General features: G+C 50.9%; 1 protein-coding gene across 3 annotated transcripts; it reads left to right on the top strand.

Annotated features, from left to right (window-relative positions):
• Nucleotides 1-10226: 10226 nt before the first annotated feature.
• On the top strand, nt 10227-19321 carry PARS2 (prolyl-tRNA synthetase 2, mitochondrial). Of its 3 annotated transcripts, none has more exons than XM_077891886.1 (2): nt 10227-10289; nt 14615-19321. In XM_077891886.1, exon 2 carries the CDS (start codon nt 14643-14645, stop codon nt 16068-16070), a length of 1428 nt encoding a protein of 475 aa, XP_077748012.1. In that variant the 5' UTR covers nt 10227-10289; nt 14615-14642; the 3' UTR covers nt 16071-19321. The 3 variants fall into 3 exon arrangements, with proteins under 3 accessions (XP_077748012.1, XP_077748014.1, XP_077748013.1); XM_077891888.1 differs by lacking the exon at nt 10227-10289 and adding an exon at nt 10311-10792; XM_077891887.1 differs by lacking the exon at nt 10227-10289 and adding an exon at nt 10311-10997.
• Nucleotides 19322-23276: the final 3955 nt, after the last annotated feature.

Genomic DNA, 23276 nt, shown 5'->3' with positions numbered 1-23276 from the left:
TTTCAGCTGGCAGTGCTGGCTACCCCTACACCTCCGCACCTGTCATACTCATCCTGAGTTAGTGGCCTTTCCCCAAGATGGCTGTCCCTGGGGCTTGGGACCCGGCCCTTGGCTGCACCTATTCGGCAAGTCACTGCTAAGACAGGGCATGGAAGTCCCCCCTGGAGGAGGCTAGTGGGCGGGTGATATTTGATTACAGCTTGACCCTGCAGAACACCTCTGTCCGCTAGGTGGCTGGGAGGACAACTGTCTGTCATATACTTGAAGCAGCGGGAGTTCCTTAGGGGAGCATGGCAGAGTAAAAGCCTTAATGACCCCATAATTGGAGCAATGAAGATGAATCACACCTCGTGCTGCTGGCCCACTCCTTCCTCTGGGTCTAGCAGCCAACACCGGGCAGCTAGAAATTCCCGCTTAGCCAGCGTGAGCAAGGCACCCTAAAGATCCTGAAAACGGGTAAGATTTTTTTTCAGTTCTGGGTTTCTAGAATCTCAGTGTTGGAAAGAACATTAGTCCTCACCTCTCCAGCATCTCCATCTAGATCGGAACTCCGGTCAGCAGTGAGTGTTCTGGAAGGATTTTCTGAACCATGTGCATGCCCCTGGAAGACAGGCAGCTCCCTATCTATTGAGGGAACTGTTCCATTTTTTGGCAGATGTAAGTCTTCGGAGCCTGTCCTGCTATTGAGTTGAGATCTTCTCTTCTGTAATTACTACTATGGCTGTCAGTTCGTCTCCAGGAGCCACACAGAACAGACCCTAATAAGCACGGTGAACTTGAACAAGTCACTCTCCTGTGGCCTCCACTCTCTCTTTCCCTGGTGGCGCCCATCGCCGCAGTGTTTAGGTTGTTCAGTGGGTGGCTGGCTACTCGGTCGGCGGGCAGGCCAGGCTCTGACCCGGCCTCCAGCTGCCGGCGCCCGGCCCCGAGCCTGCACGGAGCGGAGGCTGCAGCAGAATGCGGACGAGAACAGGGCTCCTGCTCATCCCTAACCAGGCCCCGAGGGAGCACCCTGTGCGGGTAATGGTGGCTGGATGCCAAATGAAGTGAAATATCTCCTTTTCTCAGGCTGTTAACTTTTTTTCTTGTTTAAGGAAGGGGAGGATAATGATATTTAGCACTTTACAACTCAGCAGTAAAATGAGCAGATGGAAACAGATCCCCGGCATTGCGGGCGTGCTTCCAGCCCCGGCGGGGCTCTGTGGGGCCAACTCACTGGCAGGGCTTGCTGGTGGAGTTAGTGGACACCCTGACAGCCAGCTCCTTCCTGCCTCGGCTCCTCCCCGCAGGCAGCCACTCAGGCCTGCACCCTCTTCCACCTTCCCTGGGCCACCCTTCCTACCTCTCCAGTGCTGTGATGAGGAGGAGAGGCAGAGGATATTCTTGGCCACAGAGGTGAGCAAAAGCTCCCGTGAAGATGTGGAAAAGCTCCACCAGGGCTCTAGGTGGCCACAGAAGAACAATTTGAGCAGGGAAAGCTCCCCCAGAGAAGCCTAAGAAAGTTATCATCATCATCACCATCGAAACTACTTACTGAGAACGTGCCATGGGCCAGTCGTTCTGGCACACATCTCGCACGCCTCGCCCCAGTTAATCCCCACAAGCCCGTGAGCTGTGTATCAGCTCTGTCCCCTTTTTACAGATGAGGAAACTGAGGCTCCAGGAGGTTGGGTGACTTTCCCGAGGTCCCTCCACACTGCCTGGAATGTAGGCAGGCTAGAGAGTCCTAACGAATGGCTCTTTAACTCTTTGGAGCCTAGGTTATTCCCTCCTGTATCACATACGTTGCTCTATAAACTGAACACTTAAAAAAATCTGAACGCATTTTTCATGTTTATGTTTCCCAGTCAATAGCTCTGTGATGGAAGCGTGTTCTATTTTGGTGTGTAAATTGTTTCATTAAACTGCAGCTCCTCTGTGAGGTTTGTTTGTCATCCACAAAGTGAAAGAAACAAACAAAAACACCCCCACTGCTGTGGAGATCTATTGTTCCGTCTGCCCAGCATCCTGCTCCGCCGGGGACATCACACCTTCTCTTCCTGGGCTACTGATGTCTCCTTCCCCACTCTGAGCAGTGGCAGAGAGCTGCCAATCATAATATGGGCCCTCCACCCCCAAATGCTGACATGACCCAAGTTAAGCCAATTGGAGTCCTTCCGACACAGTGTTCCATCTGGATAAAAGGGACAGAAGACATTCTGTCTGCTGGAACAGCTATTAGCAAATGTCCCCATTAGGATTAAGCTTAGGGGATCCCTGGGTGGCGCAGCGGTTTAGCGCCTGCCTTTGGCCCAGGGCGCGATCCTGGAGACCCGGGATCGAATCCCACGTTGGGCTCCCAGTGCATGGAGCCTGCTTCTCCCTCTGCCTGTGTCTCTGCCTCTCTCTCTCTCTCTCTCTGTGACTATCATAAATAAAAAAATTAAAAAATTTAAATTAAAAAAAAAAAAGGATTAAGCTTAGCCATGGAGACCAAAGACCTGAAGACAGTATCCTAAACAAGATGGCATGTATTTATCTTATAAGGCCAGCTCAAGTATCATCTCAGTGCCTGCTCATGTTCCCTCCTCCCCTCACCCCCCAAGTGCCTGCCAGAGTCATCCTACTGCATGCACCTGCCACCCTCCACCTGGCTGGACACACTGGATATTTGATGCTTCTGGGAGAAACCTTCAACCAATGGGGAGTGGAAACTAAGGGAAAGTCCCCCAGCCTCATCAGCAGGGTTGGGGTGGGGGGACAGGATAGATCTGAGGGATGTTTCATAGACTCTCTGTGGTCCTGTTGGGACTGATGACCCATTGCCCACAGAAGGAAACTGCTAGTCCATTACCACACCCTGTATTCACTTCCAGCGCTTTCCATGCTCACTGCCTCCCCCACCCCCATGCTTTCTGGGATCACCTCCCAAATAAACTGCTTGCCCCAGCATCCTTGACTCGAGGTCTGCTCTGGGGGGGATCCAACTTTAGATACCTTTGAAGTCCTTCCTCATCACAAGAGGAAGAGTCTACCATCACAGTATTCCCAGGGCACTTTCATTGTACCTCTAATGCAATACATCATGACCCATCTTGTTGTATTTATTAAGTATAAAATACAAAGGAATGTGCATTTACTGAGTACCACATATGTACCAGTCACTGTACCAGGTGTTTTGTGCTCCTCCATTCATTCATTCATTCACTAATTCATTCATTCAACAAATATTTACTAAGCATTTCCAATGTGTCAGGCAATTATCTAGGCCAGAGGTTGCAAACTATGGCCCACAGGCCAGATCCAGGCCACTGCCTGTTTTTGTAAATAAAGTTTTATTGGAACACAGCCATGCTTATTTGTCCACTAGTCTCTATGGCTGCTTTCATGTTATAACAACAGAGTTGAGTGGTTGTGACAGAGATCACATGGCCTGTAAAGCATGAAATATTTACTGTCTGGGCCTTTATAGAAAAAGTTTGATGCCCATTGGTCTAGGCAAATAAACAAACAAACAAAAAAACTAAGTAAGACATTTACTATGTTAAATGGTGATAAATGCTGTGAAGAAAAAAAAAAGCAGAGAGAAAGAGGATCAGGAGTGATGGGGGAAGGGTTGGGGATTGCCATGAAAATTAGGGTGTCAGGAAGTCCTGGCTGTGAGTGACCTTGGAGGAAAGATCTGGAGGAGGAGAAGGAGTAAGCCACGTAGCCACATAGCCACGTAGATGTGGCAGGAAAGAGCTGCCAGGCTGGAGGAGTGGCAGAGAAGAGGGCCACACTGAAGTATTAATGATTGTTAATTCTACACTGAGTGCTATGTACCAGACACCCTCCCAGGGCTTCACATACATAATCTCATTTAATTACTGAAAAGTCATCATCTCATTACACATTTAATCTTACAAAAGAATGTTCTGAATATACTTCTTTTTTTCAAATATTTTATTTATTTATTTGAGAGAGAGTGAACTCGAGCACAGCGGGGAAGGAGGGAGGCAGAGGGAGAAGACTCCCCGCTGAGCAGGGAGCCCGACATGCGGTTCAATCTCAGCACCCCGGGACCATGACCTGAGCCAAAAGCAGACATTCAACCGACTGAGTCACCCAGGCACCTCTGAGTTTATTTCTATTACTAGTGTTCATCAAAACTTTCAGTTTACAAAGTTGTTCTACCATGTTGTTTGCTTGCTCTTCACAACACTTCAGAGAGGTTACTGACCCTATTGTATTATAGCCAAAGACCAGAAAGGTCAAGTCCTTTGCCCCACGTCACAGGGCCAGGAAGTTTCAGAGCTGGAAAGCAAACCCAGGCGCGTTTAGATGCGGTCTTCTTCTCTCTGAGCCTTCGAGAGGTACAAACTCACATCTAACCCAAACAGTGCACCGGAGAGAAAGGGCAAGGAGGACCTGTTGGAAGGAACTCAGTTCTCTCTTCCTTCTGGATGACAGTGACCAGATAGCCTGCTGGAATCACACCCACACTCACAGGTCTGTGATCCTTTGCTCTGTCCTGGGGCACCTACACTGTGCCCAGGGCTTGAGCTGTGCCCAGTGCTCTGAGGAACTCACCCAAAGGACTTACTGGTTGACAGATTAACTACTGTTGGGATCTTGTTGTGTTGCATTTTGAACAAGGCATTCCCATGAATTGAGGGAATTATTTAGAAAGACATTAATCCGGCAAATAGGTATTGAGATTTACTCTGTGCAGAAAAGAGCAAAACCTCTTAGCACAGTAAGATGATTTACTGTGGCAGGGCTAGAAACGGACATGACCTGTGCCCCCCACCCTGGAGCTGGAGGTCTAGCAGTGGGCGGGAAAGATGACTTTTTTGTATGTGCTACACTGACCTAGTGTGTACCAGACACTGTGCCAGCCACGACACCTTCATCATCAATAATAAGAGTAATAATAGCAAACACTACTGAACCCCGACTCCACACTGGGCACTGCGCTGAGCCCTTTTCATCTTCATCAAACGCCAAGGGAAAGATGTCACTGTTCTTTAAAGGCTGGGGCATGTGAGCCTCAGGGAGGTTAAGTATCCTCCACAAGCACATGGTTAGTGAGTGGAAAAGTGAGGACTTCCACTCTGGTCTCTTTGCCCCACTGCGTGTGCACACCCGGCTATAATCCCAGAAAGGGAACAGACATAATTTTGAGGGGTCTCAAGAGAGGGAGAGTCCCTGCCAGTGGAGGTTTCAAGGAAGAGTCTCTAATTAAAGATGCCCTTGAGCCAGGCCCTGAAGAGCAGGCCTCCAGACAGAGGGTACCCAGCTGAAGAGAAATGGTCTGTTCGAGTGATCACTCCTACAAATTTGGTTATGGATCAAGACATATCTGATACTGATAAGTTGCCATTGGAGGCTATGAGTGTGGAGACCAGACTTTGCACCAAACAGACCTGGAGTTGATCCTTTCTCCCCCTTTTACCAGTTGTGTTGACCATGGACAAGCTAACCAACCTTTCCAAGCCTTGGCTGCCTCATCTGTAAAATGGACATAATAGTGATACTTATACCCTCATGAGACTATTGTGAGGACTAAATCAGGTATGGTGTAAAGTGTTTAATATTGCCCCTGGCTCATAACAAATACTCTAAAAATGCGAACGATGATGATGATTGATGATGATGATGATGATGAATGGCAGTCATACTCTTCAATTCCGAAGAATCTGGATAAAAAATGGGCCCACTGGGGCACCTGGGTGGCTCAGTCAGTTAAGTGTCCAACTCTTAATTTCAGCTCAGGTCATGATCTCAGGGTTGTGAGATGGAGCCCCACATCGGGTTCCGTGCTCAGCACAGAGTCTGCTTGAGATTCTCTCACTCCCTCTCCACTTACCTCTCCCCTCACTTGGCTGCACACTCTCACTTTCACTCTCAAAATAAATAAATGAAATATTTAAAAAATAAAAGGGGAGACCCAGCTTCTCAGCCCCCTTCTGGTCTCTAATGACCCTAGACTTAGGCACCAAACAAGTGAACACGTAATTCACTCTGGGCCCAAGGAGAAGAGGCCCCTAAAGACAAAAGGGAATGGATCCTGGGCGGTTGCTGGAGACGAGAGTCTGAAGGAAAAACGCAGCAGCAGAATGAGGGTTCTCTCCTTATGGTGAGTGAGGGGAGCCATGGGGTCCCCGGAGTTGGAATGGATTGAAGGATGAGCCAGATGCTTTCCATTACATCTCTCACTGAACCATCTCAAAATATAGCCAGTGGTCCCTTGCTTTCTCTCTGATTAGACTATCTCCCCTATCATCCTGGGAAGCTCCTGGTATCCTTTAAGGTCCATTTCCATGTCCCTTCCTCCAAGAAGCCCTCCCTGATGCTACTCCCCTCCCCCATGCAGTATAGCTCTTGCTCTCCTCTCTTCACAACTTCTTACTACAGGATTATGGGACCATCAATTTGAGAGGTAGACTTTCCAGGCAATTATGAGCAACTTGAGGTCAGGAAGTTCACCATGAACTCTGACTTCACTTGTCCACTCAACACATATTCAGGGTCCCTCTGGCCAGACCATGGGCTCTGGATTAGAGAATGACTCAGTGTGTCCTTGCAGGGGGTCTGACCTGAGGAAGAGACAAATCATTCACTGATATATTAAAACAACAATTGGGGATTCCTGGATGACTCAGGGGTTTAGTGCCTGCCTTTGGCCCAGGGCACAGCCCTGGAGTCTCGGGATTGAGTCCCGCGTTGGGCTCCCTGTGTGGAGCCTGCTTCTCCCTCTGCCTGTGTCTCTGCCTCTCTGTGTGTCTCTCATGAATAAATAAAATCTTAAAAAAAATAAAAAAAGAAAACAACAATCAAAAAACAAATTATTTTGTTAATCCCCAACTGGGTCCAGGCCCTCAGGTCAAGGTTAAGGATACAGAAAAGTGCAAACCCTGTGCCTGCCCTTAAGGAGCTCCCCGTCTGACCTATAGCCATTGGAAGCAACGTGTTAAGTGCAGGGTGTGTCTCCATGGCTGTGGAACACTGGTACAGGTGTGAGGTGTGGGATCCTTTTGCTTTTTTTTTTTTTTTTTTTTTTATGATACTGAATGAATGAATTTTTTCTGTGGGCTCTCTTTTCCGTTTTATGGAACTTGTAGTGTTCTAATCAGAATGAACTCTGTAAATCAAATACCCAATAAATAACTGGTCGAGTAATTGACTGAAATGTCACACCAGAAATTGCTGTGGCAATAGTGCTAGATTCTGGGTCTCTACCACACCTGGACTTTCTCAGTGGGAGCAAATCTGCTCTGACCATGGCTGGATCAGGCTGCAAAACCTCCTGCAAACTCACACTAAAATGCAGCAGTTCTCGGCCTACCTCCCAAGGGGGTCGTAAGCATTAATTAGTTACCATTGGTAAAGTGCTCTGAAGGTGTGGGGGTGTATAAACACTGCAAGTCATTAGGCCTCTCCACGCCACTATGCTCTACAGCCTGGGAACTGCTAATTGAGAAATAATTAACACCTCAGGGTGCAGAAGACGGATGCCTGGCGTTTCCAGGATTGGAAGGGATGTAATAACATGCATGGAAGCAGGAAGAAATATAAGGTTACAGGGGATCCTGCTACTGAAGATTATTCACCTCCTGCCTCGAGAGAGGAGACATGGGGCGCATTGCCTCAGTAAAACCTTTAGGACTGCACTCCTTGGGGAAAGCCTGGACTGCTGAGCTGCAGACGCCCAGTGACATTCTTAGACCAAAGGAGTTCAGGTCCAGCCCAGCTCTACCTGGCCTCCTCGCTGGAGGGCAGATACCAGTCTTGGGGTTCACCCAAAGCTGTATTTTCTCCCACTGTAGGACCAAGGTGATGACAGGCATAGACACCGCCCCCTGCAATCCAATGCCCCAAACCAGGGTGTCCAATTCCTTTCCTCTAGAGCAGCAGGGCTAGCCCTGACTGCACATTAGGATCATCTGGGGAACTAGTGATGCTCAGGCCCACCCCAGATTGATACCCAGCATCTTGGGCCTGGGGGATTGGGACACAGGGTGAGTCCAGTACAGTTAAGGTTGAGAAAAACTGCTTTGGCCTGTGTATCAAGCGCTGTTGGTAGCAGTGGGAAATAAAGATGTAAACGCTATGACACCCCCATGGCTCCCTCATACCAACTCATCATTTCCTGATTCCCTGCCCAAGTATCCTGGTCCCTCAGCCTGGCCATTCCACTCCACTCCCACCACCATTCTTGTCCTGGTAAACCCGACTCATTCTTCAGGCTCAGCTCATAGATCGCCTCCTCAGTGAAGTCCTCCTTCCCTACATTCCCACAGGGCTTTCAATGGCCCCCACTACACCACTGATCATACAATGTTGTTCCTGGCAGATTTTGGGGTCTGAGAGCTTCTTGGGGTCAGTGTCTTGCATTGGGTTTGGTACCTTTTAGGCACTGGATAGACTAGCTCTCTCCTCAGGACATATGTACTTGGTTCTCTGTGTCTAGAACATTCTTCCCCTATATATCTGCAAGGCTGTGTCACCTTGAGGTCTTTGCCAAAATGTCACATTCTAGATGAAGCTTTCCCTGATCATCCTATTTTAAAGTGCAACCACTCTGGCAGCCCCTGTGGCGTAGCGGTTTAGCGCTGCCTGCAGCCCAGGGTGTGATCCTGGAGACCTGGGATCGAGTACCACGTCGGGCTCCCTGCATGGAGCCTACTCCTCCCTCTGCCTGTGTCTCTGCCTCTCTCTCTAGCTGTGTCTCTATGAATAAATAAACTTTTTAAAAAATTGCAACCACTCTACGTCCAGTCCATTCCCTTTTCATAGTTAATTTTTTTTCTATGCATGGATACTGATGGATTCTGTCTTTATTTAAAACTTTTGTATTTTGTTCACCACGGATTTTTACATTAATTTTGGGTTTTTTTAGATTAACTGCATAAAAATACTACTTTGGTTACTGAGTTCCTGGTCCCCTCCTAAATTTCACTGTATTAATTATATGGACTCTTTTCACTAGAATGTAAGAAAGCAGGGAACTTTGTTCTATTCCCAGTTTCTCCAAGTGGTTGGTATGTGGTAGCTAATCAAAAAAGTATTTTGAGGGATCCCTGGGTGGCTCAGCGGTTAAGCCACTACCTTTGGCTCAGGGCCTGATCCTGGAGTCCCGGGATTGAGTCTGATGTCGGGCTCCCCTGCATGGAGCCTGCTTCTCCTTCCTCTTCCTGTCTCTGCCTCTCTCTGTGTCTCCTATGAATAAATAAAATCTTTAAAAATTAAAAAAAATATATATATTTGGGAATGAACATTTGATTTAGTGTCTTAAAAACTGTCTTGGGCTTTGTAATGAAGGTATTTTTTTTTCTACTTAAAAATTTTAAATGGGGGGGGGTACCTGGGTGGCTCAGTGGTTGAGCGTCTGCCTTTGGCTCAGGTCATGCTCCCGGAGGCCCAGGATCAAGTCCCACGTCAGGCTCCCTGCAGGAAGCCTGCTTCTCCCTCTGCCTGTGTCCCTGCCTCTCTCATGAATAATTACATAAAATCTTTTAAAAAAACATTTTTTTTTTCTAATGGGGGTGCCCAGTGGCTCAGTCGGTCAAGCGTCTGCCTTCAGCTCTGGTCACGACCGCAGAGTCCTGGGATGGAGCCCAGAATTGCATGGGGCTCCTCGCTGAGCAGGGAGTCAGCTTCTCCCTCTTGCTCTGTCGCTCCCGATTTGCGCTTTCTCTTGCTCACACAGTCTCAAATAAATAAATAAAATCCTTAACAATTTTAAATGCATTTAAGTGGAAAGCCTGGGGCAGCCCCGGTGGCGCAGCGGTTTGGCGCCGCCTGCAGCCCGGGGCGTGATCCTGGAGTCCCGGGATCGAGTCCCACGTCGGGCTCCCTGCATGGAGCCTGCCTCTCCCTCTCTCTATGTGTGTCTATGAATAAATGAATAAAATCTTAAAAAAAAAAGTGGAAAGCCTGTGAAGTCCCAGGGTAGATTCCGACCGGAAAGGCTCACTGCCGGCGGCCGTCCCACTCCAAGAACGGGGCGCCACGCCACGCCACGCCACCCACGCCTCGCCAGGCTCTTACCATAGAGTTACACCTCCCCAAGTCCTAGAGGGGACTTCCGGAACGGTAATTTACTCCTCGCTGTCCCGGTCTATCTATGGTCGTGGAGGAGAGCGGGGCTCTAGCTCCCTCGCTCAACTTCCGGAAGGCCTGTCCCGCGCGCCTGGCTCCCCGTGGGAGCGGCTCTCTGATTGGCACGGCGGCCAGGAGGCGGGGCTTGGCACCCCGCTGGCGCAGGCGCGTTGGGCCGGCGCGGCGGGCGCGCGGGCGGGCGGCGTTGACTGCGGCTTGGGCTGGTGAGCTTGGGTGGCCGCGAGGATCGGGCGGGCCCGGTGGGGCCGGCGGGGTGGAGAGCGCGCTCGGGCTCGGGCTCGGCTGTGAGCGCGGAGACCGAGGACCGCGGGGGCGGCGCGTCCACGTGCATCCCGTCGCGGCTGTGCGGCGCGGTCGCAGTCGCCTGAACTCTCGGATGACAGCGCTTCCTGCGTGGAGGACCTCGGGCCTTGGGGGCCACGGCGTTCCTGGGAGCGCCAGCCCTGCAGGGACCCGCTGGGAGCGCGTGGGGGCCCGGCCGACGCCCCCTCCCCCCATCTTACGTGTGGGGAGACCGAGACCCCGAGACCGAAGTTGGTTGAGCAGGGCCAGCCGGCCAGTGAAGGCCGGGCCGCGTCGGGAGAACGAGGTCTGGGGCTCCTTTGCTGTCCCAGACGGACACCGTGGAAACCGGGAGGCGGGGAGCTCCTTCCCGTGCTCCTCTGCTCCTCTGCAGTGACCTGGCCTCCCCGAGCTTGCCTCTTGGGTGAGCTGCGCAGGAGGGCAATAGCTAGCACCGTGGCGCTCGCTCTGTACCAGGAGCCTCACGTACAGCTTTGCTGGTTGGATTGCAGGCCCGCGTCAAGTTCACCCTGCAAGAGGCCTGTGCCTCGAGCACCCGAGCAGCTGCTCCGTGAAAGTTTGTTGAATGAATGACTGAGTGACTCAGAGGCTCTTTGCCAGAGTCTGAGGTGCAGGACACATTAATTCCTTTTTTTTTTTACTGGGGGCACCTGGGTGGTTCAGTGGTTGAGCATCTGCCTTCGGCTCAGATGGTCATCCCCGGGTCCTGGGATCGAGTCCCACATCGGGCTCCCTACGAGGAGCCTGCTTCTTCCTCTGCCTATGTCTCTGCCTGTGTGTCTCTCATGAATAAATAAATAAAACGTTTTTTTAAAAAAAGATTTTATCTCCTACAAGAGAATGCACATAAGCAGAGGGAGCAGGAGAGGGAGAAGCAGGCTCCCCACTGAGCAGGGAGCTGGGTGATGCGGGACTCCATCCTACGACCCTGGGATCATGACCTGAGCCAAAAGCAAATGCTTAACGGATTGAGCCACCCAGATTGCCAGGTCCCCTGACACATTCATTCCTATACTGCTTTCAAGGTACTGTCTGTAGATAACCTTGAAAATTTGAGACGAGTAATTTATTCCCCCATCTTTGTAAGCTGAGGGGTCTGAGGACAGGGACACATTGGGGGTGAGGACAGAAGGCTTAAGGCTTTTATTTAAACTACCTGGATAATTGCCGCATTGCACTCCTTCACTTTGCTTTTCATTCACTTTTGATCAGCAAGCGTTATTAGTAGTAGCCCAAATATTAGGTGTTGTGCTAGACCCTGAAATCTGACAATATAGAAAATATCATGAACTCCTCATTTGATGGAGGAATAGGACGGGAAGCATTGCTCACTCCCAGTGCCTGGGAACAGCAGTTTCTCAGAAAAGTTTTTGAAAATTATTCCGGTGCAGTAGACTATGAAGAGGTGGGGGCACAGAGAAGGAAGTGATCATCTCTGTTTGGAGGGGTTGGAGAAGCTTCTTGCAAAAAGGAGCCTTGAATGATGCAGCTGACTGGGGTGAAGCTGGCCTCTTCGGGAATGATGAGCAGTTTGGAGCATGTTAGGAGAGTGGTAGGATAAGAAGCTGGAAGTGTGTTAGAATCAAAATATGAAGAGGCTTCCTCTGGAAGTACCATTTCAAAAAAATTATGATGGGGAGCCATTAATGGGTTATAAGCAAGAGAGTGATTGGATTAACTGTCTTTTTAGCTGTAATATGGAGACAGGACAGACGGGTTCAAGAGTCATTCAGTTAAGTCATTGATGGGCATGTATTGAGGATCAACTATGTGCAGGCATCATGTGGGATGTTACTTGGAATAAGACAGATATGGTTACTGCCCACGTGGAGTTTATAGTGCTTTTCCCAGAGTGGTCCCTGGACCAACAGTAGCAGCATCACCTGGAAACGTGTTGGAATTACAGTTTCTCTGCCCACACCCCAGGCCCACTGAATCAGAAACTCTGGGGCTGAGGCCCCACAATCAATGTTTTAAGTCATCCAGGTGATTCTGTTGCTCACTTAAGTTTCACAACCACTGGGCTACTGTAATGGACCAAGCAGTTGTGAGGAGCTAACCCAGGGTAGAGGCAGTAAGAGCCAGAAAAGAGGGGGGTGGACTTGAGAGGAAGATCAAAGATGGGCTCGTCTGCTTTAGGAGGAGTCAATGGTGAAGGAGTTTTTGGTGTGGGCCCCTGGCCTGAGGTGGGACCTGAAATGAGGGAGCCGGATGTGAACCATGTGTTCTTAACCTTTGGGGCCTGCACTTTTCCACTCAGGCACATTAGAGCTCTGTGGTAGTGCCTCCCAACCTGCCTCCGGCCACAGGCCACGTAGATGATAATATTTGTACCGTGCATGGGGGAAATGGGTGAGGCTGCCCGAGGTGGCAGGGGACCAGCCGGAGGCCTTGAAGCCACTGGGAAGCTAGAGGGGGCCGCCCAGGGGTTCCCCAGAGCTGAGAGGAGTCAGCAACCCATTGCCAGCATACTGCAGGGCAGCCCTACTTCATGGGAGATGCTAAAAGGTAGCGGCGCTCGCTGAACTTGGCAATATAAATCAAGAACCTTAAAAGAGTTCATATGTGTTGACTCAGTGATTCCATTCCTGAGAATCTCTCCCAGATGTACAACAAACAAAAGCCTTCTGTTCATTGTAGATTATATATAACAGAGAAAATGACAACTCTCTGTAGTAGGAGAATCATGTCTGATATGCTCAGTAGAATGTTGTACTGTCATCAAGAATGTGAGCATTTTGTAGAATCCTAGAGAAACACATATGCTCGTTCAGAAGACAATGTCTAGGAAAGCCCTGCCCCATGCTGAGTGGCAAGCAAGTTAGATGTGGTCCTTGGCCGCACAGAGCTGAGTGTCCGGGGGCAGCAACCCGAGCGGTCACTCTGAAAGTGACCGGCTCTGAGAGTATGGGCTGCTGTGGGAGAAGCTGGCCTTCTGGGCATGGGAGTGGGACCAGGAAGGCATCCTGGAGGACAGGATGGTGATCCCAAGACTGGGGGGATAAGTCGATGTTGGTATGCAAGGGGCACATGTGTTAAAGAGTGAGCATGGTACAGCTGGAGCGTGGAAAGGGCTATTGATGAGGCCAAGCCTCAGGGGGCCATCAGCCAGCTCGTGTGTGGAGAGGTTCAGAAGCTTAGACCTGATTCTAAGGGCTGCAGGAAGTCCCTCGTGGCTGCAGCATGGAGAATGGATTGGAGGAAGGCAGCGATGGAAGCTGGGGCCCAGGGTGGAGGCTGCTACAGTAGCCCAGGGGAGGGATGGTGGTGTGGAGGTGGGGAGGAGGGACAGACTGAACAGCAAGTGAAGGGGCAGGATGGCAGGGCTGAGAGGGTTGGTGCGTGTGGGCCATGAGGGGGCAGAGTGGATGAATTCAGGTTTCTGGTTTGGGCTTTTGGTGCCATTGAGAGTGATAGGCTGCACGGAGGGGACGGGGGTGGGGAAAGGGAGGAAGGTGCTAAGTGCCTTCCGGGTGCATCGTGTTCTCCAGGAGACAGTCGGATAGGTAGGTCTGGAGCTGGAGTGCAGATGTTGACTCAGGGTCGTGAGCGTGAGGCCTGACAAGGAGCGCTCTGAGGAGGAAAGAGGCATAGACACTTAAGGCAGGAGCGGGGTGGAAACATGGGCAAAGGATAGAGCTTGCAAAAGAGACAAGGGATCGTCAGCAGCAGTTGTGTCCAGGCTGAGGGATTCGAGTTGGTTTCCTTTTCTTTTTTACTTGTTTCTGTTTTTTTCCCAGTTTTCTGTAGTAACCATAGCAAACATTGATGGCACTCATAGAATGTGCCAGATACTATTCTAATAACTTTTTATAACTCTTCTAAATCCCCACAACGAGCCTACAAGATAAGTCCTGTTGAATTACCATTTTGCAGATGAAGAAACTGAGCACAGAGGGGTTAAGTCACACATCCTGGGCACAAGGGTGTAGAGTCGGCAAGAAGCCCACCTGGAGTCAAGGCTGCCTGACACCAGAGCCAGGGCCATCCCCAAGCTGTGGTGTCTCTCCCCAGTATGCTGTTATATTTTTATAAATGGGAAAGTACTGATTTTCTTTTAAACAAAGGTAGTACTTGAATCTGCTAGAAAATTAGAAATGAAAGGGTTCGCATCTGCAAAATTGATGGCTGGCTTAGAAGTTTGTTGGGGTCCCGACTGAGCTGGCTCTGTGTCGGTGTCAGAACACAGTTAACGCGGATCTCTGCTCGGCTCATTTCTCTCCAGGCGCAACTGCCACTCTGTGCTAGATGTCATGGAAGGGCTGCTGTCAAGATGCAGAGCACTGCCCACCCTGGCCACCTGCAGCCACCAGCTCTCTGGGTACGTTCCTCACAGGTGTTACCACTGTGACCCCGAGAGAGGGAAGCGCTTGGTGTTATCCCGCATGTTCCAGCCCCAGAACCTTCGGGAAGACCAGGTGCTCTCTCTCGAGGGCAGATCTGACGACCTGACCTGTAAGAGCCAGCGGCTGATGCAGCAGGTAGGCCTCATCTACCCGGCAAGCCCCGGCTGTTATCACCTCCTGCCTTATACCGTGCGTGCCATGGAGAAGCTCCAGCGGGTGATAGACCAGGAGATGCAGGCCATCGGGGGGCAGAAGGTCAACATGCCCAGCCTCAGCCCAGCGGAGCTCTGGCGAGCCACCAACCGGTGGGACTTGATGGGCAAGGAGCTGCTAAGACTTAGAGACCGACATGGCAAGGAATACTGCTTAGGACCCACTCACGAGGAAGCTGTCACAGCCCTGGTCGCCTCCCAGAAGACACTGTCTTACAGGCAGCTCCCATTCCTGCTGTACCAGGTGACGAGGAAGTTTCGGGATGAGCCCCGGCCCCGCTTCGGTCTTCTTCGTGGCCGGGAGTTCTACATGAAGGACATGTACACCTTCGACTCCTCCCCAGAGGCTGCCCGGCAGACCTACGGCCTGGTGTGTGGGGCCTACAGTAGCCTGTTCCGCAGGCTGGGGCTGCGGTGCATCAGGGTCCAGGCGGACGTGGGCAGCATTGGGGGCACTGCGTCCCATGAGTTCCAGCTGCCGGCTGACATCGGGGAGGACCGATTTGCAGTCTGTCCCAGCTGCGGCTTCTCGGCCAACATGGAGACACTGCGCTTGTCGCAGACCGACTGCCCGGCCTGCCAGAGCCCACTGACCGAAGCCAGAGGCATTGAGGTGGGGCACACCTTTTACCTGGGCACCAAGTACTCCTCCATTTTCAATGCTCAGTTCACTGACGCCCAAGGAAGACCGTGCCCGGCTGAGATGGGCTGCTATGGCCTGGGCGTGACTCGGATACTGGCTGCCGCCATTGAAGTGCTGTCCACGGAGGACTGCATTCGCTGGCCCGGCCTCCTGGCACCTTACCAGGTGTGCCTCATCCCCCCAAAGAAGGGCAGTAAGGAGGAGGTGGCCACTGAGCTCACAGGACACCTGTACGACCTTATTACAGAGGCAGTGCCGCAGCTCCGTGGGGAGGTGCTGCTCGACGACAGGACCCATCGAACCATTGGAAACAGACTGAAAGATGCCAACAAGTTTGGGTACCCCTTTGTGATCATTGCTGGCAAGAGGGCCCTGGAGGACCCTGCACATTTTGAAGTTTGGAGCCAGAACACAGGGGAGGTAGTCTTCCTCACCAGAGAAGGAGTCACGGAATTTCTGAGCCAAGTGCAGGTGGTCTGAAAGCCCCCGAGCCAGCCCCCCCATTCTGCAGCCTTGGCGTTCATATTAGTGCTGCCTTTTCCTGCACTCCCTTCCAGGGCCAGTCTCTCCAGAAACAAAGCAGCTCGCCGAAGATGGGAGCGTGTTAGGGAAACCGACTTTTATCCAGTCCTTTGTTCACACTATTTATATTTGAAGTCGGTGGTTCCATTCTCTGGACCGGCCATACTGCCACATACCATTCCTCTAGTCCATTGTGAGGCTTCTGTTAGGAGGCAGAGGGGCAAGAAAGAGCTGCTCATCCTGGCCCTCAAGTGAGTCACTTCCCTTCTCTCTGCCGAGGTTCCCACTGGGGGATGGCAGTGGCCGGTGGCCAAGACCCTTCCAGATCCAGCAGTCTGACCCCTGGCCTCTTGCTGCATATGGTGTGGACAGTAGGCGCACCATCCCTCCTCCCCCTGGACACGTCCCTTCCCCTGCTGGGGCCTTGGACTCCCCATCTGTGGCATGAGAAGGTGGAACTAGATCCATAAGGTCCTTACAGCTATCACTGGCAGGTTCCACAAGAGGTTCAGGACAGGCAGATCTGGTTCCTCTCCTCCTCCAGAGTCTAAGCTACACGAAAGTTGATAGAATTAGCTAATGGCTCCAAAACCACCTCCAGAGAGCTGGCTCTATCGGGGCGGCTTAGCGCAGAGATGGTGTTATATTGATTGAATAAAGTCAGACTCCTGGGATGAGCCTTGCATGCTAAGGTGGAACGGTGGTAATGCCTGCCATTTTAGCCGGCAGCGGCTTCCTACCTGAGACTCTGCTTGCCTTTCTTTCTCTGTTATTTCTGCAGTCCACTCAAAAAAAAATACACCCCACCTATGCGGTGCTCCTGGACCTCTGCCTGCCCCTGCACTCTCCCGTTCCACTTTGATAGCATTGATTCTTGTCTGGCGCACACACAGCTCCTTGTTCAGTAGGCTCACCTCTTGTGGTTGACGGTCAGTTCCCTGAGGCCACCGTCCTAGGCCGATACCCAGCATACCGCACTTCTGGTCGCTGCCAGTTGTCCCACCTGCCGAACAGCTTCCTAGCGGCGTGTTATTGCTACGGCTGTTACTGCCCGAGTAGTGCACGCCTGAGCACACAGCAGCAGGTGTCCTGGTTAACAGGACGGGCCTCAGGCCTACCATTGGCTCTCTGGGCCCAGCATTCAGGCCAGGACATGTGCATTCTGAGAGCAAGCCTAGAGAGGTAGGATTGTAAGTCAGGGGACCTTCCCCTCAGCTACACATTGGTCCCACACAGTTCTGCTTAGGGCCTGGAGTGTGGCCTGCGCATCGTGCAGTTTAAAGCTCCATAGATTATTCTAACGCGCACAGTCGACTCATGGTTCCCAGCATACTTCTGGGCGGCAGCTGACCCTGAGCTGTTTTGTAGCCGGGCGTTTCTTTGAGTAATGCCCTCTGTACATCATCAGACTGATGGGAGCTTTCTGCTTTTCATGGTCTGCTCATTCATTTGTTGAGGGCCTGCTGCACACCACTGTGCTGTGAGGCATGTTCGTGTATCATGTTCAGACCTAATGCTCTGCAAGGTGGGTGCTCTTCTCCTTTTACAGATGAGGAACCTGAAGGTCCATTCAACAACTTCCTCGAGGATGCAGAGCTACTGAGCATCAGAGCTAGAATCCGAGTATTGACCAGCACAGCACCGTGCCATTCCTGTTAGGACTGCATGGCCTCTGCTCAGACAAAAGTGATTCCAGTAAATAAAACTGAATTATTTATATCTTATCTAGTCACGTCAGCCTCAGATAGATGAGAAATTAGAATTTGTGCGGATTGGTGCTTTAATATTTTTAAAAATTTAATTTATTGACGTATAGTTGGCACATAGGGTGACATCAGTCTCAGGTATACACTGTAGTGACTCAAAAACTGTTATGCTGTGCTCACCACAAGGGTGGCTCCTATCTGTCACCACATGCTGTCACCGTACCATTGACTAAATTCCCTGTGCTGTGCGTGTTATCCCAGTGTCCTCTTCGTTCCATTAACTGGAAGACTGTACCTCCCACTCCCCCTTTTTTAATGTTAAATTTGTGCTCCATAAGCTGATTTACGAAAGCTGGAAGGCTAGCCAAATGTAAGCACTTTTTAAAACCAGATTCCAGGAATAGAGAACCGATTAACTTTAAACTGTTCGTGAGTGTCCGAGGTACAAGATCATTTGAGGATGATACAGAATCCTGGAAGTTTAGGACAGGAGGACTCCGAGCCCGCCTGTCCACCCCTCATCTCACAGATGGGAAGCAGGCCTGGAGTGGGAATTAACCTGCCACACGGCATCTGGCTGGCGGAACACCAGATCGCAGGCCAAGCGCTGCATCCCCTACATCAGGCTACCTCCCGTCAGTCTTGTTGCATCAAGAGAGGACTGGCTGGATCAGCCTCTAAACTACAAAAGCCTTGTTGGTACTGTCCTTTATTTTCCAAGGGAGACAAATACAGGGAGTATAGCGATTGCCCAGCGGCACGCTGAGTTGAAACCCAAGTGTCCTGATTCCTAAGCCAGCATGTCTTCTAAGAAGCCAGGGGCAGAAGGATACGGTGGAAAGATCAGAGTCTGGAAGAAACATAATCCTAGACCCACCATTTACCAGGGATAGGATCTTACACAAATTCCTTGGCCTTTACGGGTCTCAGCTTCTTCATCTGTAAGACATGCTCATGGCAGGGCATCTCCCAGGGTAGTCTGGGGTTGCCTGAGCTTGCTTACATTAAGTAATTAACCCTGTGCTCCCAGGAAACACCTTCATGCCAGCCGAGGTAGGCAATGGCACCACGGGGAGCTCAGGTTCCGCTAGTAACGTATTAAGATATGATGCTTTATAACCTTCCTGGGGAGTGCCTGGGGCCATAAGTGACGCCCGTGGAATGGCTCCATCTCCTTAGAGGAAAGACAGATATTCAAACTGTGTACCTTACTCTCTCCTGTCCGAATTTGCCGTTACCTCTTGCCATAAGTAGATGAAATGGGGATGCTGGCAAAATCACAGGTACAAGATGTATTATCATTTCTCATTCCTTGGGGAGATCTAGAAGCAACTGGCTGGGAAATATTTAACAGAATTAATACTTGGGGACAAAAGCTGTGCATATCAAAAACCATTGTATAAATCAAGCTTAGAATGTAAATCAAGGGCGCCCTTAATATTCTGTGTTTTAATGGAAGGAACACCTGCTGGGCTATCAATAAAGGCATTTTGCAGAAATCCATTGAAATTGTCATTTGCTTAACTCCTTGAGTACCAGGGAGCTTTACAGAGTTCCCAGCATCCATTTCTATGCCAAGATGCCAGAATGCTTTTTGGAATGGATGGCTATGCATCCAAGGGCATGTAAGGTTTTGTTCTAGAGTTAGGAAAAGTTTTATAATGTGGAAAATGGGAAACTTTTTATGATGTTATTGCACACTTAGGATATGCTTGAAAAAAATCAAGATGCTGCACTTAATTGAAAACAAGGACTTAGGGGGGCAGCCCTGGTGGCGCAGCGGTTTAGCGCCGCCTGCAACCTGGGGTGTGATCCTGGAGACCCGGGATCGAGTCCCACATTGGGCTTCCTGCATGGAGCCTGCTTCTCCCTCTGCCTGTGTCTCTGCCTCTCTCTCGCTCTCTCTGACTGAATAAATAAATCTTATTAAAAAAAAAAAAAAAAAAAAAAAAAAAAAAAAAAAAAACAAGGACTTAGGGATCCCTGGGTGGCGCAGCAGTTTGGCGCCTGCCTTTGGCCCAGGGCGCGATCCTGGAGACCCGGGATCGAATCCCACATCGGGCTCCCGGTGCATGGAGCCTGCTTCTCCCTCTGCCTGTGTCTCTGCCTCTCTCTCTCTCTCTCATAAATCAATAAATTAAAAAAAAAAATGAAAACAATGACTTCATAGTGATCCACGTGAGACATTGGAGTCCCACTGCCTAGGCCGCTTGATAGCTGTGCAACCTGGTGCGAGATGCTTCCTTGTGCTTTCTCTGCTTCCTCAGTAAGACAGAGACAACAGTGCCTGGCTCATAGCAGGGCAAGTGGCAGCTGCCCTCATACTAGGCCAGGTAGCCCTTCGCATGTAAGGGGGTGGGTAGAGGAGGGTGCGTGTGGGCCAGCAGAATTTAGTGCAGTGTTTCTCAAACAGGGGCCCCTGTTCAGATACCACTGTGGTACAGGGATGCTGTCCACTGCTACTAAGCCAGCTGCTCCGAAGGCTGCTAATGAGCTTCCATAGTTAAAGCCTAATTGCCCCTGGCTAAATAAAACTGTAGGGCTAGAAGAGCGAGGAGGAAGCACCTGCTGGTTAATGGTAACTGAAGTCCGGCCATTTGCAAGGGAAGAACTTGTTACCCAGGCTTACCCAGAAAGCTCGTGGGCTGACGGGGTGTCAAGTGCTATGGGGAGTCGGCTGCGGGCAGTCTGGCTCCACAGACTAGACTCTTCTAGCCAGGCAGTTTGCGGATGTTGCACGACACTGAATGCCAAGACTACCACAACATTGCCGTGAACAGGCAAGGGCCGCCAGGTCTCATGCCAGCTCCTCCAAGGTAGAGGCCCAGTCTTGCTACAGATAACTCCTGAAGGGCTTAGGGGAGTCGTGGATTCAAATTCTAGCTCTGCCTTTCACTAGCTAGCTAACTGGGTAAGTTACTTACCCTCTCTGTGCCACTTTCCTCTTCAGTAAAATGGTATGTAAACTACTTGCCTGCTGCCAGTGTCAGGCAGGGTAAGGACTTAGCCAGTCCACATAAAGCACCCTGGAACAGTCTAGCATATCCTGTGTTCATTGGATGGCAGCTGTTATTGCAGCCAGGCCATTTATGCGTTCCCTGGAATATGCCTTGCCTTTGTGTGCAAGGGGGGCGGGGGGCGGAAGGGAGGGGTCCTTCCAAAACCCACTCGCCACCCCTCCCGTCCCTCTCCAACTTCATGGCCCATATCCATCAAGTGTGAGGTCTTCCACCCTTAATCTGCTTAGAATTCATCACCCCTTCCTCTGTGCCATCAGTCAGTAATTAGTTGTACACCTGCTATGTGCTGAGCAGGTGCTTTGCTAGGTGCTAGCAGTACAAAAGTACACAGCTCAGGGACCTGACTCAGTTTGCAAAGTGGGAGGAATATCCAGTAAGCAGACAACTAAAATGCAGTGTGGCAGGTGTACAGGTGCGGGTGCCTCAGGATGTTTGAGTAGGGGGCCAGGAGGACTTCCTGGAGGAGGCAGCCAGGCCTGATTAAAGACTAGAGAGATGTTAAACAGGAGAGGGAGAAATAGTTGGGGGTAGAGGCAAGGGTGCACGTGAGAGTAAGAATGCTCCAGGCAGAGGGAGCAGAATGTGCAAAGGTCTGAAGCTAAGGGCATGGCATGACTGGAGAATGCAAAGTGGTGTAGATTGAGCACTTAGTTTGAGGCAAGCTGTTTGTGGGTATCATATAGATTAATTCATACAATACAGCACCTGCATGAGGTAGGTGCTATCATGCTGTTTGTGTTATACATGAGGAAACTGAGGCACAGTGCCTGAGTGCCTGGGGCCATCCGTTAGTGAGTTGCAGGGATGGAACTGAAGGCAAGGCAGCCTAGCTCCAGAGGTGAAACTCAAGGCACTGCACCTTCCTGCTCATAGCAGAACTGTGTCCAAGATGGCTGGGCTAAGGAGGTTGGAGAGAGGAAGCCACAGGGGTGGTTAGGGACCTGGAGGGACTTGAGTGCCATACCAGCAGTGCTGATGAGGGAAGGGGGAGCAGTTTCCAGTCCAGGTGAGATTTATGACATCTACTCAATAGTGTGACCTTGAGGGCAGAGGCTACCTGATGCACTTGGGCGGGTGCCAATTAGGTTAAATGTGTATAAAGCAAATGCAATAAAAGGAACACAGAAAAGGAGGGAGGTGGGTTCTGGAGTGAGCTGCGTGGGTTTAAATCCTGGCTCTGACATTCACTAGTGTTAAGACCTCGTGTCCCCATCTCCTATATAAAATTGGGCTCATAGGCCTGAGCACATGGCTGTCGTGATGAAGGGAAAGAATCCAGGTATGTGGTTTGCACAGCGCCAGAACTCCATGTTTCTCATCTGTAAAATGAGGCGGCAGATGGCTGAGTCTTTGAGGGAGCTCTGACTTGGTTCTGCTGGTGTCCCAAGTAGGGACAGGTCGCATGCCTCATGGGACCCACCTGCCTGCAGGGGAGAGCTGGGGTTTACACCCAGGCCAGTGGGACCCCTGCTCCTAACACCAGCTAAGCTCTAGCCCTGGCCTCCATGGCCAGCTCCTAAGTTTGCGCTCCACCCACTCCCCTGGAGGGAGAACACAGAGGATAACAGAGGTCAGAGGAGGCAGGGCCCATGGGCCAGGGAGGCCCGAAGCCTTCTTGGAGAAGGTGCAAGACAGGCAGCTGGGCTTGAGCCTGAAACGCCAATGCTAATGCTTATGTGTGTACAGTGAGTCCTCCAAACAGAACTGGTTTTTTTCATTAGTTCTTTCCTTCATTTGTCTATCCATTCATTAGCACACACACACTGAGCTCCCTGTGTGTCACACTCATTGTGTGTCAGGCCCGGGCACTAAGATAAATCTCCATCTGGCCTCTGCCCTTTGGAAGTTTTAGTGCAGTGTTTCTCAAACTAAGTATTATCGACACTTTGCCAGATAATTCTTTGTTGTGGGGGGCTGTCCTGTGCCCTCTAGGATATTTAGCAGAATCCCTGGCCTCTACCCACTAGATACCAGGAGATCCCACCAAGTTGTAAGAACCCAAAGTCTGTAGACATTAACAGGTGTCCCTTGAGGTGCAAGTCTTCCCTGTTGAGAATCACTGGTCTGATGCTACCATCCAGAAGTGCGATGGATAAGCCTGTGGTGTGTGGACTCAGTTTACAAATGGAGGCTCCACACACTCCTTCCTCACAGGCACAGCAAGTCAGCAGCTGCCAGGGTCCCAGCTGTGGTCTACGGACTGCCATGCTAAGTCACTCTCCTCCCTTTTCTGCTTCTGCCCACCCTAGCTGGACAGAGGGGCAGGGCCTGAAGCTGGCTGATAACCGGGTTTGCCAGAAACCCAAAGGAAGGACTGGGGGTAGGGATGAAGGTCCCAGAACTTGGTTTCTCAGGGGTGTCCAGGCAAGAGCGGGGTAAGCAGTCTGTTTCACAGATAAGTCAGGTGGCAAACTGGGACCTGCCCTGCCCCAGGACAG

Source organism: Canis aureus, chromosome 3 (genome assembly GCF_053574225.1).
Source record: "Canis aureus isolate CA01 chromosome 3, VMU_Caureus_v.1.0, whole genome shotgun sequence".
In the NCBI taxonomy this organism is placed as follows: Eukaryota; Metazoa; Chordata; class Mammalia; order Carnivora; family Canidae; genus Canis; species Canis aureus.
The sequence above is the reverse complement of the archived record's forward strand: the minus strand, read 5'-3'. Positions and strand labels throughout refer to the sequence as shown.

Excerpts from the sequence above, each read along its gene's own strand:
- PARS2 (XM_077891886.1), top strand. The coding sequence starts at position 14,643 with ATGGAAGGGCTGCTGTCAAGATGCAGAGCACTGCCCACCCTGGCCACC.